Source organism: Lynx rufus, unplaced genomic scaffold, assembly GCF_022079265.1.
Source record: "Lynx rufus isolate CCGP_SWC_20201006 ecotype Redwood Valley unplaced genomic scaffold, mLynRuf1.p SCAF_19, whole genome shotgun sequence".
In the NCBI taxonomy this organism is placed as follows: domain Eukaryota; kingdom Metazoa; phylum Chordata; class Mammalia; order Carnivora; family Felidae; genus Lynx; species Lynx rufus.
The window spans coordinates 32,453,442-32,468,710 of NW_025814833.1; the positions used below are offsets into that span (position 1 = coordinate 32,453,442).

Here is a 15,269-nt window from a genome sequence, read left to right on the forward strand (position 1 = left end):
TCCAAGTCTTCCAATCAATCCAAGTCTTCCAGCTGACTTATGTCTTCCGGAAAATCCAGGTCTTCCAGTCAATTGATGTCTTCCAGAAAGAAATCCAGGTCTTCCACTCACTCCATGTCTTCCAGAAAAATATACGTCTTCCACCAAATCCATATCTTCCAGAAAAGTCCAGATCTTCCAACCAATCCATGTCTTCCACCAAATCCAGTCTTCTAGTCAATCGACGTCTTCCAAACAAAATTTATGTCTTCCACTAAATAAATCCAGGTCTTCTAATAAAGCCACGTCTTCCAGAAAATTTATGTCTTCCACTAGATCCAGGTCTTCCAACAAATATATGTCTTCCTAGAGATCCACGTCTTCCGGAAAAAAATCCATGTCTTCCAGGAACCTCCAGGTCTTCCAGCCAATCTACGTCTTCCAAACAATCCAGGTCTTCCAGACAACTCGGGTCTTCCTGAAAATCCATGTCTTCCAGGAAATCCACGTCTTCCAATGACCTCCAGGTCTTCCAGAAAATCGACGTCTTCCAGAAAATCGATGTCTTCCAGCAAATCCACGTCTTCCAACAAGGCTGTGTCTTCCATCAAATTCATGTCTTCCGGCCTACCCACGTCTTCCAACAAATTTGTCTTCCAGAAAATCCACGTCTTCCAACTAAGCCGCGTCTTCCAGAAAATCCACGTCTTCCTGCATCTCCAGGGCTTCCAGCATCTCCAGGGCTTCCAGCATCTGCTCGTCTTCCAGCATCTCTGCGTCTTCCAGCAACTCCACGTCTTCCAGCATCTCCACGTCTTCCGACAACTACCCAGTCTTCCAACAGGGGGCTCAATATCTGCATCTTCCAACGTCTCCAGAGTGCCGGTCTTCTAACATTGGGTCTTCCAGTGTCTACAATATCCAGGTATTCTAACATGTTCCATAGTCCAGGTCTTCTGACCTTTCCCCAGGTCCAGACCTTTTTAAAATTAGTCTTCCCAAGTCCAAGCCTTTCTGTGTTCAGATCTTTCTACAGACAGGCCCTCCAACACAAGTAATCCTGCCTACAGTAGATTTAGCCTCAAAAAATTTAATAAGGTGTTCCTTCTTACAGACCAGATTTTATGGATTAACTGTATTGCAGCTTAATAGTGTTTTCTGCTATTAGTAAATATGTATTTATGCTTTACAACTTTTTAAGATAGTGTTCATAAAACAGCCTCTGGAAAATAAACACACTGATGGGATTGCTGTGAGAAATTTTGCTACTTCCCTAATGCTTATAGGTTTCATATAGTCAACTATGTTTAGGTGCAAGTGAAATTCTTATTTAATGGAAAAAAATCCTGTTTAGAGACTGTTTATTAGAGTTAACATACAGTGTATTTATCCATCTCTTTTAACACCAGTTTTTGTTTGGTCTTATGTGACCAATTAATAATAATAGTAATCATAATAATAACACTTGACATAGCATTTGCTACGTCCAGGCACTGTTCTAAGGTTGTAACATGCATCAACTCATTTAATCTTCCCAAGAACCCATTGAGGCAGGTGCTGTCATCTCCGTTTTACAGATGAGGAAACTGACACACAGAAGTGAAGTAACTTGTCCAAAGGACACAACTAATAAGTGAAATGAGAAAGCTGGGATTTGGACTCAGCTAGCTTGTGACCAGAGCCCATGATCCTAACCGCTATGCTATAATATCTGCTGCTGAAAGTCAAGATGAGAATTATGGGATCCAAAGCATGATTGCTCCCGTTTTATGTGCAGACTATTATCAGATCTTATGTCCAAATGGTCTCACTTTTTCCTGTCACTATCAGAACATATTTGTATCCACAGATCTCATTCCTCAACTATTTACTATTATTCCCTTGCCCATGTGTATGGAACTAGGCACAAACACTTCCTGATACCGTTTTCAATTTGGGCAGAAATAAGGAAGCACTGAGTTCAAGAGCCGTTTGCTTTAGAATCATATTCATAAGTCCATGCTTTGAATCCTGGTGCTTGGAATCTGGCCCTCCCATCAACTTCAATCTCTTACCACTGACCATTCTCCAGTTTTACCTTACTATATAGACCACTTATCATTAGTTTGTTTCTGACCTCCAGGATTTACCTGTTTCTTCACATATCATTGACCTCCTGGATTCCTGACTACTGTCTTGTGTTCAACTAATGGTAACTACAACTCCCTAACCCCCAGCATGCTGACCTAGAGAACTAACTACTTGGTTCTCCAAGTCTCACCTCCTAACAGGTGCTTCCAGCAATATTGCTACCATGCCTCTGGGTGGCATGACAAGCATTAAAGCTACATAATGAAATTATGGTTGGTCAAGGGATCCCTAAAGATCTAGAATTGTCTACATGGTAATACAAATGAATAATAATTATTATTAAAATTGAAATACCTTCCAAATGTCTAATGATTTATTTTGCAAAGTGCTATCATTTCATCCATCATCCATGTCTTCATTCATTCAACAAATGTTTATTGAGCGCCAACTGTGTGCCAGGAATAGTTTAATGGAGCTCAAAATCACCTAGGGGAAACTGACAGCGTACAAATAATTGAACAATTATCTATCAGTTGTTGCAAGACCATGAAGGAAAAGTAAGTATAGGATGTTGTGAGAGTCTGGAAAGTTAAGGAAAGCATTCCTGCGGAAGTAACATTAATGGTGACTGAAGGATCTATTTTCTCATTTGATTAGTAAGATGGATGTTTTATATCAGTTTTCCCTAATCAGGTTAAACATCAAGTACTAAAGATGAGCATGGGATCCATGTATTTTGGCTTCTTTTTTCCCCTACTACTCCATGCTGCCTTAAAAAAATGTACGTATAGTAAGTATAGTTTTGGCACTATATGTCAAGGGATATAAAAATGTTGGTACTCTTTGACTTCATATTTTCATCTCAGTGAATCTATTCAAGATTTCATTTAAAATTATTTCATTGAAATGCGGATAACTCATGCACAAAGATGTTCCTCACGTAGTACTTGGCATAGTGAAAAACAGAAAAACCTAAGGGTCTCACTTTAAGGGCATGATTAGGTAAATGTGCTATTTCCATGTGATGGAATATTCTTTCATTAAAATATTTGTGGTATGTTGATATTATATAATGTTAAGTGAAAAATCACACAAGATTATATAAAGTGTGATTGCAATTATCTTGAGTATATACAATCAGAGACAAACGACTAGAAGTAAACATATTGGAGATTGTGAACTAATTATCTCTAGGTGGGTACGTTTATGTGTGACTTGTGTGTACTTCTTGGTGTTCTTTTTTTTTTTTTCTCCCAAAGTTCTTACGGTGTGAAAGTATTTTATATTCAGGAAAAATATTTAAATGATTGTGCATAAACGTTCATTATTTATTCATCTTATTATACATGTAATCAAGTTTTACTGTTGAAAACACTTCAAAATGAAAGAGACCAAACTGAAAAAAATTAAGATCTCAAATAAACTCAATACTTAGAGATAATTTCTATAAGGTTTTTGGTGTATATTTTCCACCCTCTTTCACAGGTATGTTTATTCTCTTTTACAAAATGGAATCGTACTTATATTTAACCCAGTTTTCCCCTTAACAATAAATTATAAACGTCTTCCCATGTCAGTGACTGTGAGCCTATGTTCTAATTTTAATATGTAACTTTAATATCTCCTATTGGCGGGCATCAGGTTCTTTCTAGTTGTTTTGTATTCTAAAAACTGCTGTGATGAGCACATACGTTACACAAGTTGTGCAGAACACAAACTGTGTCGTCTTCCATGGTGGCCCTGTACGTGATTGTGTGCAAATTTGTTCAGGTATCATTTAGGATAAATTCTTAAAGGAGAGTTGCCGAGTTAAGGGATATGTACATCATAATGCTTATCAGAGCAAAAAACCCATAAGCAGTCAAGATGTCCAAGAATCGGGGGTGGTTAAATAAAATTATATGGTAACTCTATGACAGAGTACTACGCAGCCATTTAAGTTTCTACCACAGAAGAGTATTCACTGAAATAGGAATATGTTGACAAGATCTCATTAGTGAGAGGAACAGGTCACATGGAAATATGTATAACAGTCAAATCTTTAGAAAGCAAACTATATAAATGTCCTTTGAAAAATGACCAGAAGAATATACACTACTATGTCAGTGGTAAAAGTCCCAAGAGGAAAATGGGTAAATTGTGGTATATTTACACAGTGTAATATTATACAGCAGAGAAATGAACTGCTGAACATAATAATATGGGTAGATTGTACTTCTATAATGTTAAGGTATCAAGTCCCGGAAGAGCACATATAATAGGATGTCCTTCCTATATTATTCAAAAACAAGTGAAACTAAACACTGTGTTATTTAGGTACACATATATATTTGGGATTTAAAATATTTTATTAAACAGCAAAGGAGAATCAATAAAAACTTCGGGATAATGGTCATTGGGACTGAGGAAAGGGGCTGGAATAGGAGAAGATCATAGAAGTGGATTGAAGTTATCGTCCGTATTCTAGCACTCAGGTTCAATGGGTGGGTGGGTGTTCCTTATATAATTAAAAGCATACCATTGACTATTTAAGAATTGTACGATTATGAAAATTAAATCCAATAAGTTAATGGATAAAAATAAAAGCGGGCCATGCATAGATCGATGAGACACTGTGCGTTGATTACTCATAATACAATTCGGTGAATTCAAATTGCATGGTATTTCTTAAGCAGTTATCTCTGGGTGGCTGGAATACATGGGCTTTTTATTCTCTTGTAGTTCTTTATTCTCTAAATTTCCTATAGGGAAAATACAATTTAACAATAATTGAAAGACAAGCCCCAAACTACATAGAGGAAGATCTCAGATATGTTTAATGTGCATACCAGACACTGAAAAAGTGTTGACGGGTTAATAATAATTGCCTTTGTCTAGTGACATTTCACATCATTTTTTTCTGTTTCCTTACAGTTGTTTTTTTAATCCAAATGTTACAGAGTGAGCTTATTTTTTTGTTGCTACAAAAGTAATATATGCTTACTGTAAATGCAGTAGTATATAGAGTAACAAGTGACAGTTCCACTGTCCAGAGACAGCCATGATTACTTTTTCTCTGTATGTGCATGTGTTCTTGATGTTTCACAAAATGAAGTCATCCTGTACATATTATTCTACAACTTGCCCTCCCCAGCCGCACTCAATAGAAAGTCATTAAAATATTTTTTAATGTTTATTTATTTTTGAGAGAGAGAGAGAGAGAGAGAGAGACAGAGGGTGAGCAGGGGTGGGAGAGGGGCAGAGAGAGGGAGACCCAGAGCTCAAAGCCCGCTCCAGGCTCCACGCTGTCAGCACAGAGCCCGATGCAGGGCTCGAACTCATGAACTGTAAGATCATGACCTGAGCCGAAGTCAGAACCCCAACCGACTGAGCCACCCATGCGCCCCAATAGAAGTCATTTTGTTGTAATAGCTGAGGGAATTCCACAGTAAGGTGTACTATATAATTTATTCAACTCTTCCCACATAAATCTTGAGATTGTTAACAGTTGTTTTTTTTTTCTTTACTATTACAGATAATGCTATAAAAACATTCTTTTTAATCTATCTTTTGCACATTGACAAGTATTTTTACAGGCTGGTACCTTAGAAGTATGATGGCTAGATCAAAGGGTGTGAGCTAACTTGACCCCTGGCATGCTGGACCCTGTCATTCTTTTTAATTTTTGTCAGCATTTTGGATGAAAAATCCAATCTCATTCCATTATTTTCCCCTGATCACTAGTAAAGTTAAGCATCTTTTAATATTTTTATTAGTTATTTGTATTTCTCCTGTTGCAGATTGCTCGTTCATATCCTTTGCCTTATTTTTCTGTTGAATCATTTGTCTTTTTCCTTGTTGATTTGTACGAGGTCTCTGGGTATCAGAGCTGGTATCCTTTTGTCTGCCGTATACCACAAATGTCTTTCATTTGTCTTTTTCAACGTTTATTTATGGTGGTATTGCCCTAACAATCTCATTATAGAAATGGGCAAACATATTAATCTTTCTTTTACAGTTTCTTGGTTTTGTCTCATACTTAGGTAGGTGTCTGTATCTCAACATTATAAAAGTATTATCTTATGTTTTCTTCTAATACATTATTTATTTTTTATTATGTAGTGCCTTAATCCATATGTCCATATGGAATTGATTTTGTGTGTGTGTATGGTGGAAAGTAAGGGACCTATGTTTATTTTTTCCTATGTTATTTATGGAATTACGTCTGCACTAATTTGGAATTCTTTTTTTTTTTTTTATCAGGAAGTATATGGGTATACTTATGCTTCTTTTCTGTCCAGTTTTGTCTTTTACTGAGCTGGTTCCTTTCTGCTTTAATTACTATAGCACTATAATATGTTTTGAAAACTGATGGGGCTGCTTTTCTTCCTCCATTATTCTGTTTGATTTTTCAGGATTTACTTAGCTATTCTTGTACATTTTCTTCAGATGAATTTTAGAATCAGCTCATCAACTTCTGTTAAGAAAAAAAAAATCCCTTGAATTGCCTCAGGCCTTTTGAGTAATGTGTCAAGAACTGATATCTTTATGACACCAAGTTTTGCATTTATCCTGTATCCAGGCACCATATTAAACTCTGTTCTTAGCCCTATGTTATTTTTCCAGTTAATTATCTTGAATTCCTAGGTACAGGAGCATGTCAGTTGTAAACAATGGCACATTTGTCTTTTCTTTGCTAATGTTTGTATCTCATTTTTTCCCCCTTGTACAACATCGATAAAGATCTCATGACTTCTAGGACAATGCAGATTTATACTGATTCATAAAGAGCAAGCATCCTTCTCTTGTTTTTGACTTGAACACAAATGCCTTTTTTCACTTTAAAACATGATGGCTGCCGTTGTTTTTGATAGATAACCTCTTTCCAGTTATGGGAATACTCTTCTAGTCTTGATTCCTGATTGACTTCCGGTTCTGTCAGGAACAAAGAATGGTAGAAAGTCTCTTCTGGCATCTGCCAGGGCGATAACATGGTTGTTCTCTTTAATCCCTTACTGTAGTTAATTACACTGACAGGTTTCCTAATGTTGAGATATTCTTGCATTCTTGGAATCCAGTTGACTTAGTAGTGGTGTTTTGGTTCTGTCAGTATTTGATTTCGGATGTAAAGCTCTATATTAACAAGTGCCTACAGCGCCGCCTCCTTACGTTTTTCACATGTTGGCACACTGGGGCAGATGGACAGGACTGCTCAGGGCAGAGGCAGCTGGCTTCTCAGGCTCTGCCCGTTTGCCCCCAAGGCCTTAGAAGGTAAATTACACACACGCTTGTTGGGAAACTCTCATTTATTGTTTTCCTTTGTGTGATGTCCTTTTCCTGCTTTAATATCATGATTGTGTGTACCTGTGAATGAACTGGAATTTTTTTCTTATTTTGCAGTGTGCCTTAGACACAAGCTGTTCCCTTGGAAAGTTGGTAATACCCGTGAAACCATTTCGTCCTGGTGCTTATATGGGAAGTGGGAGGGTAGAAATGCAAATCTCTCAGTTTCTTCCTTACGTGTGTGAATTTTTAGTTTTAAAATTTCATTTATATTTTTTTATTGAATTAACATGCGGTTTATATTAGTTTCAGGTGGACAATAGAAGGATTCAACAATTCTATACATTTCTCAGTGCTCATTGAGATAAGTGTACTCTTAATTTCCTTTATTTCACCCATTCCCCCACCCCCCACCCATCTGGCAACCGATCTGTTCTCTGTATTTAGAAGTCTTTTTCCTGCTCTGATGATCAGTTTATGCAAGTTATCCACCTCTCCTTGGGGCAATTTGTGAAACTCTCCCATTTCATTTAAGTTTTCAGATGTATTGATTAGAAGTTGTACATAATCGTCTAACGTGTCTTAACTTGCATATATGTGGCGATATCCTCTTTTTTCTTTAATAGAACTGTTCGTAGATTTGTGTATTTTATTTTCAGTTTAACTATTTTTAAAAGTTGTTCCTTAATATCACTTTCTGCTTTTGTTAATACTTCGTTCTATATTCTTTGGTTCTGTTTGGTCTCTTTCTAGAATAATTAAGTGAATGCTTAGTTTATTTTTCAGTCTTTCTTATTTTATACTTAATGCATTTAAATGAGAAATTTTCCTCTGGATGTGTTTGACCGTGCCCCCAGTTTCCACATAAACAGTGTTACCATAAACAGCAGTAGCCAAAACAGTGTGACCTTTTTTTTTTGGGGGGGGGTCACTTCATCTGTAGTTAGTTTTGTTTTCCTTTTTAGTCCAAGAGTTATTTAGAAGTATTTATCTATTTCAGCATGGTTAGATTTTAGTTGACATTCTGTTTTTCTACCCTTTTTCCCCTGTTATTACTAATCCTACTGTCTCATGGATGGAGAATGTTTCCTGTGTGGATTATACATTTTGGAAATTTTTTGTGTCCTAATGTAATAAACTTTTATAAATATTCCATGGGCAATTGAAGCAAATGTATGTTTCCTTTTTGTTTGGGTAATATTATATCATATTTCTACATATTAAATTGAATTGTTACTCAGATTTTCCCTTTTGATGTGCTCAATCTAAATTTTTGATGAGAGTATGTAAAATCTCCCACTTATTTTATCATAGTCTTCTATTTCTAGCCTTTTCTGCTTTGCAAATTTGAAATTCTTTTTCAGTGCATTAAATTTCATGATTATCTTCATTGGATTGTGTTAGTTCACAACATAAAGGTACCTTCTTTGACCCATTTGATGCTTTTTGCCGTGATGTTTCTTGGCCACCTTTACTTGATTTTTGTTAGCACTTGTCCAGTGTAACTTTATCCATTTCAGGATCTGCAGTTGTTCTGCACTGTTTTGTTTTAGGTGTGTCTTTATCTTTTCAAAACGGTACATGATGATTTTTTCTTTTACTCCATCTGGAATGTTTGCCTTTTAATTCATAATTAAAATTTTCACATTTACTACAATTATGTAACCTTTATTTATAATTCTGTCGTTATTTGAATTTGTTTCTCTTTTTGCTAAGCTTGTCAAGGCGCATGTCCTCCTTTCCTATAGTGGCTTAGGAGTTAGAAATATCACTTCTAATAGTGGTTGCATATATACATATATGTGCGTGTATGTATTCTTTTTACCTCGTGTACTTTTGTATCATTAAAACTTCTAAAGTGAGCACATAATACCTTTGTAATGAAAAAATAAAACAACACTGCTTTTAAGTGTGCCTAGAATATATTTGTTCATTCTTTACCGGTCTCCCGTCCCTTGCTCAGGCTGTCATCATCGAGATTATATATATCCTTCCACTGACCTCACGACCCCTCATTACTCCTGTCCATCCTGTTAATTGCTGCCAGATTATTGACTTAAAATACCATTTCCTTCCTAGAACTCAATTCCTAATGAAAGCTGAACCTCTGCGCCATGACTCCCCCATGGAGCCATTCCCGTTCTCCACTTGCCCGTGGACCTACTACAGCCACACTGCTTCCCTCGCCCCCTCATTTGTCAGCATTGGTTCCTTCTTTTGCTTTTGGTTATTTTGTCCTCGACTTTCCCTCTGTATTTTCAGAGTCCTGCCCAACCACAAAGAGTCTAGATAACCTGTCTCAGAAGATAGGTTATTCTTCTGTCCTAATAGTTTTCCATTATGGGAAGACATGCCTCTTCAGGGAGCAGGAATATTCTGGTCACAGAACTGTGGGAAAAGACTTCATTTTTGACCATGAAGCCTTAAAGCATTTGATGTTTATTGAAAAGGGACATTTGGACCATGTCCTAAAATGACTTAACTTTGAGACTGATATTAACCCCTCACCCCAAACCAAAGGTTTCTTTACGCTGTTTCCTCAATGACGATGCCGGTTAACATCACCTCGATTCAAACCTTTCCCCGGTTTCTGAATCCTCTCTAGCAGAGGATAGTCAATCTTCTATTTCCTTGAGAATTGTTTGGGGCCTATCAGATTTTAGTCGGTGACTTGAGCTTCTCTGGAAGTTTCCATGAACTGCTCTGGGCCTGATGCCTCAGCAGAACCTGTGCTTGCATTTCAGTCAGTGTGGCCCTTCCTACCCTAGAGTGGAAGCTAAGAATGGGATGTAAGAACTCTAGGCACTGAGGAAGTATATTTTCACCTCAATGCCAAAAAATAATCAGTTCTCTATTGCACTCCTACCCCAACAAGACAAGGTCTTTAGCATATTTTTTACTTTTATTTCCCCTACCATTTCTTCCAGATAACTCTGCCCCCCAGAGTGCCTAGAAGGGAGTACAGCTGCAAGCAATATTTGCCTCATGAGATAGGGTTCCGTTGGATCAACAAAGCTGAATTCCTGACGAACCACTGCCCCTTGTCTAGACTTCAAAATATTTTTGGTTGCTTACACTATGCCTATATTTCTATTTTTAGGACATAAGCACATTACCAGTAATTATGGAGACAATATGTTTTTCTGGTTTCATGGCACCAAGTCTTCTCCTTTCCTGTATGCATTTCTTATTTTTACTGAATAAAACATGTTTTCTCCTCCTAAAATGAGGAATAAAGTTCTTTTCCATATCTCAGCACAGCTTCTCTTGCATATGTAGGGTCCTTGGGAACATGTAACTGCAAAAATCCACTACAGGATGGGGTCCTGGCGCATCTGAACTCGTGGTACCACCAGGAGTACCACGGCACCATATTTAGATATGGGTGTTACGTCATTCCGGAAAAACTCACCAAAACACATGCCTGTCTTTTGAGCCAAACTCAGCCTCAAAAAGGTCCTGTCCTCGTCAGCAAGGGTGAAACCAGATGCTCATGCAATATCTGCCCCCAAGTTCCTAGGTGAGAAAACTCACAGATCTAACACCCAGACTCAGGTGGTCCTGCTCCAGAGTTTGTCTCAGGATGGGAGTCACGCGTGCGTTTTACACAACTTGTATCTTGCTCACTTCATGTTGTCCCTCTGAGCATCATCACAGACATTTGGCCTTTCATAGACTCTACTGGTTCTAGGGAACCATAATCACTTTTTTTTTTAACTTAAAATAGTTTTATTGAGGTAAAAGTGACACACAATTGCACATATTGAAGGTGTACAATTTTGATATGTTTTGATGTAATCACTTTTTTAATGTTCAAATTTTCACGGACCGTTAGGAATGATTTTTACGCCAACTCTTATGTCACAGCCCAGGCGGCTTCCTCCCCAAAACAGAAGGTTCCAGGCTGATTTTAAAGTATGCTACTCTGTAAGGACCCCAATTTCTTTTTAGTGAAAAGTTGAGAGAGCCATCCCAGGAAGCTGCAAGTGGAAATGATTTCACATGAGTGCTTGAGGTGAAGCAGGTTAACACGGTGGTTGCTATATCCACTTTCATGAACAATCAAAAGGATTCCTCTTTTCAAAACATACTGCAAGTTCACATTGCTTTTAAGTCACTGTTTCTTTTTACCTGGTTTAATGAGGGCTTTATTAATCCAATTTTTCTTTTGTGTTTTTGTGCAGCCAATTTTTTTCTCCTTTTCTAATGACTTTATTAAACCATGTTATGTGTTATGAAACCATATCCTAGTCTCCCAATTGAGCAGCCTTTGTTTTTCTATTAGCATATATTTCTTAAAATGGCTGCAAACTGTATAGCTCCAATCTCCATCACTATTCCTCAAAGCCCAGCTATCTGCAAAGAAAACTCTCCATCCACGGAATTCAAAAGTGCAGGACATAAGTAGTTCGAATAGAATATTGGGAAGTTATCTCAAAATTACCATTAATGCTTTATTGTTATGGGAGCTAGTGTTTTTTTCCTACTGTTGAGGACAACTTTAATGTTGAATCCCAGTTTATTAACGACCTTTACATAAATATGGATATTTATTATCTTAGTACTATGCCAGTTTACCTTTGGAAATAGCAATTAAGAATATCAGAAAGTGTAGCCAGTGTCAAAAATCGTCAGACTTAAATTTTTAGTCAGGAAGTTCAGTGGGTTTATTTCTGTACACGTGTATAATTAATATTTTGTTTACCATAGGCATCAACACAAAACACCAGAAAACTAAGATAACAAACTTCAATTGCAATTTTATGTTCAAGTTACACTTATTTACTGTTCTTTTTCTCACCCTCCTTCCTGGAGCTCTCCCACTCTCATCCAGGGGCTGACATTATTTGCATGTTTTCTTATTTAAAAAAGCCATTTAAAATTTTAAGTCAAAGATCAACATGGATTAAGATGTCCCATCTCTGGAAGACCAATTTTGAATTTCATAGTAATTTAATGCCTGCCCAGAAAAGATACACAAAAGTCACTTCCTTCCAGGTTACTTTGTTGATAGGGCCTGTGCTGCTTCCCTATTGTGCTGTATCAAACCGCTTCAAAATTCACTGGTCTAAGTCAATAACCTTTCATTTTTGCGAGCCTATGAGTTAGCTGGACATTTCTTCTCATTTTTTGCTAGACTCCCTTATGTGTCTATGGTCAGCGGTGGGTAAATTAGAAAGCTCTGTTGATCTTGGCAGGGCTCTCTCACATATTTGGGGGTTTGCTGGGATAAGCTGGCTCCCAATCACATGGCCTTTCATCTTCCATCGGACTAGCCCAGGCACGTTCTCATTGCATGGCAGAGTTCCGAGAGGGAGAGTAGAAGTGTGCAAAGCCACTCAAGGCCTATCGATGGTGGATTCAAGACATGGGGGGAAAAAACCCTTCATCTTTTAATGGGAAGAGCTACAAAGGTACATTGCAACAGGTATGGAGATAGGGCATCCATTAATGGTGGCCATCAGCTGTGGGTCACGCACATAACTGTGCTGCTCTTGACTGTGATCTCTCACATATTTGGGGGACACTAGCACTATGCTGCCCTTGGACAGCCCCAGCTGGGACAAGTGGGGTCTGTTCCACATGTTCTCTTGCTTCCCAGCAGCCTTATTCTTCCCACACAGCAGGAATTGAAGAGAAGATTTAGAAAGGACCATGATCTTGCGGCCTAGAGATGGAGCTGGCACATCATCACTTCCGCCACATTCTGTTGGCCAAAGTTATAGCGTGTAAGGAATGAAACTTTCCCCCAAAAGTCCTATGTTGAAAGCAGATCCCCAGTGTGAGGGTATTCGGAGGTGGGGCATTTAGGAAGTGATTAGGTCATGAGGGTGGAGCCCTCATGAATGACTGTTTCCATTCCTTCTATTTTCAATAGTCTCTGAGTTAATGATAATTGTCTCTATTCTCATGTTAGCAAGATGGCAAACTAGGAAGTCCCAATGCTCATCTCTCCCACAAAACCAACAAAAACAATGAATAAACATCTATATGGCAATAAGACTAGCTCTAAGAGAGCTCCGGTGTACAATAGAGAAGTGCAATAAAGAAGCTGAAAAAGAGGAAGAAAACAACTACAAGACAAACAAAGCAGTGAACAAAATGGCAGCAGTAAGTTCTCACTTCTCACTAATTACTTTGAATGTAAACACGTTAAACTTACCAATTAAAAGGCATAGAATGGATAAACATGCTCTAGTGATATGCTATCTGCAAGAGAGACTGTATTTATTTATTTTTATTTTTTATTTTTAGAGGAATAGGGAGCACGAGTGTGGGACAGGGTCAGAGGGAGAGAGAGACAGAGTCCCAAGTAGGCTCTGTGCTCAGCACAGAGCCCGACATGGAGCTCGATCCCATGACTCTGGGACCATGACCTGAGCCCAAACCAAGAGTCAGATGCCCAAATGACTGAGCCACCCAGGTACCCCCGACAAATTTTTAAAATATCCATTTGGGGGCACCTGGGTGGCTCAGTCAGTTAAGCCTCTGACTTTGGCTCAGGTCATGATCTCATGGTTCATGAGTTTGAGCCCTGCATCGGGCTCGGTGCTGACAGCTCAGAGCCTGGAGCCTGCTACGGATTCTGTGTCTCCCTCTCTCTCTGCTCTCTCTGCTCCTCTCCTCCTCACACACACTCTCTCACTCTCTCTCAAAAATAAACAATAAAAAAAATAAATAAAATATCCATTTGATTCTTTTAAAAAAAGCAACAACATAAATATACATGTTTAAATAAACATGTTTTCAAACTTATTTTTATAAATAGTAAGTATAAATTCCAAGACAAAAAAAATAGAGTGGCATTGTCTCACATTTTTGTGAACGTATTTGTAAAAAGTTTCAACTAAGAGAGACTCACTTTAGAATTAAACATACATAGGCTAAGAGAACAAGTCCTTTCATGCAAATGGTAACCATGAGAAAGCAGAGGTGGCTAGATTTATATTATACAAAATAGACTTTAAGTCCCAAACGGTCGGTCTCTAGAGACAAAGAAGGTCATTATATAATGATAAAAGTGTCAATTCAAAAGGAAGATGTAACAATTATAAATATATAAACACCCAACATCAGAGCACCTGAATTAATTAATTAGTTAATTAGCCATATAAATATGCAAAACAGAGCTGAAGGCAGAAATTGACAGCAATAAATAATAGTAAAGGACTTCAATACCCGCACTTAGAAAACCCAGACAGAAAGCCAATAGAGAAACAGCTGGCTTGGACAACACTGTATACCACATGGCCGGGGGGGGGGGAGGGGGTGGCTAGGTGTTGTGTTGATGATGAGTGTGACGGGTCTCAATCCAGCAGAATAACCTGGACCTGCATGGCAGTCAGGGGTTTCAGGAATAGCAAGAGAGCAAGCCTTGATGTGCAAGTGCTTTTCAAGCCTCTGCTAATATTTGCTGACGTCCCATTGGTCAAAGCAAACAACATGGCCAACCCAGATGCAAGGAGTGGAAGGACAGAGTCCACTTCTTGATGGGAGGGTCTGTGGTATCCCACTGCAAGAGCAAGCATGCAGAAAGGGAAATGAGATGTGGTCACATCTGTACTATCGCCACACTCCTCTCATTTCATCCCCTATCCCTCTCCCTTCATCGCTTACTCTACTCCAGACAAACCAACCTCTTCCCCTTTCCTCAGAAATGGCAGACATGCTCTCACCTCAGGACCTTTGCATATGCTGATCTTACCCAAAATATCCTTCCATCAGATATCCATATAGCTAGTTCCTTTGGCTCCTTCAGGCTACTGGGTTGGCAATTTGGCCTGGACCCAGCCAGGCAATTTTTCTGTTCTTGGCTGAGATCCCTCATGTGTCTGTGATGATCTGGTAGGTCAGCAGGGTGCTAGGAAGGCTTCAGCTCTAATGGCTTGGGTCTGCTCTGCATTACTTCTCACCCACCAGCAAACAAGACTGGGCTTGTTCACATATTAATCATAGGG

At 38.4% G+C, this 15,269-nt stretch overlaps 1 protein-coding gene across 1 annotated transcript; it reads right to left on the minus strand.

The window, feature by feature from the left end:
• Positions 1-311: 311 nt before the first annotated feature.
• Positions 312-14,979, minus strand: LOC124513845 (cerebellar degeneration-related antigen 1-like). The gene is given in 4 exon segments (XM_047081828.1): positions 312-633; positions 635-804; positions 12,825-13,018; positions 14,949-14,979. Coding segments are annotated over 4 exon segments (717 nt in total).
• Between the last annotated feature and the right edge of the window lie 290 nt (positions 14,980-15,269).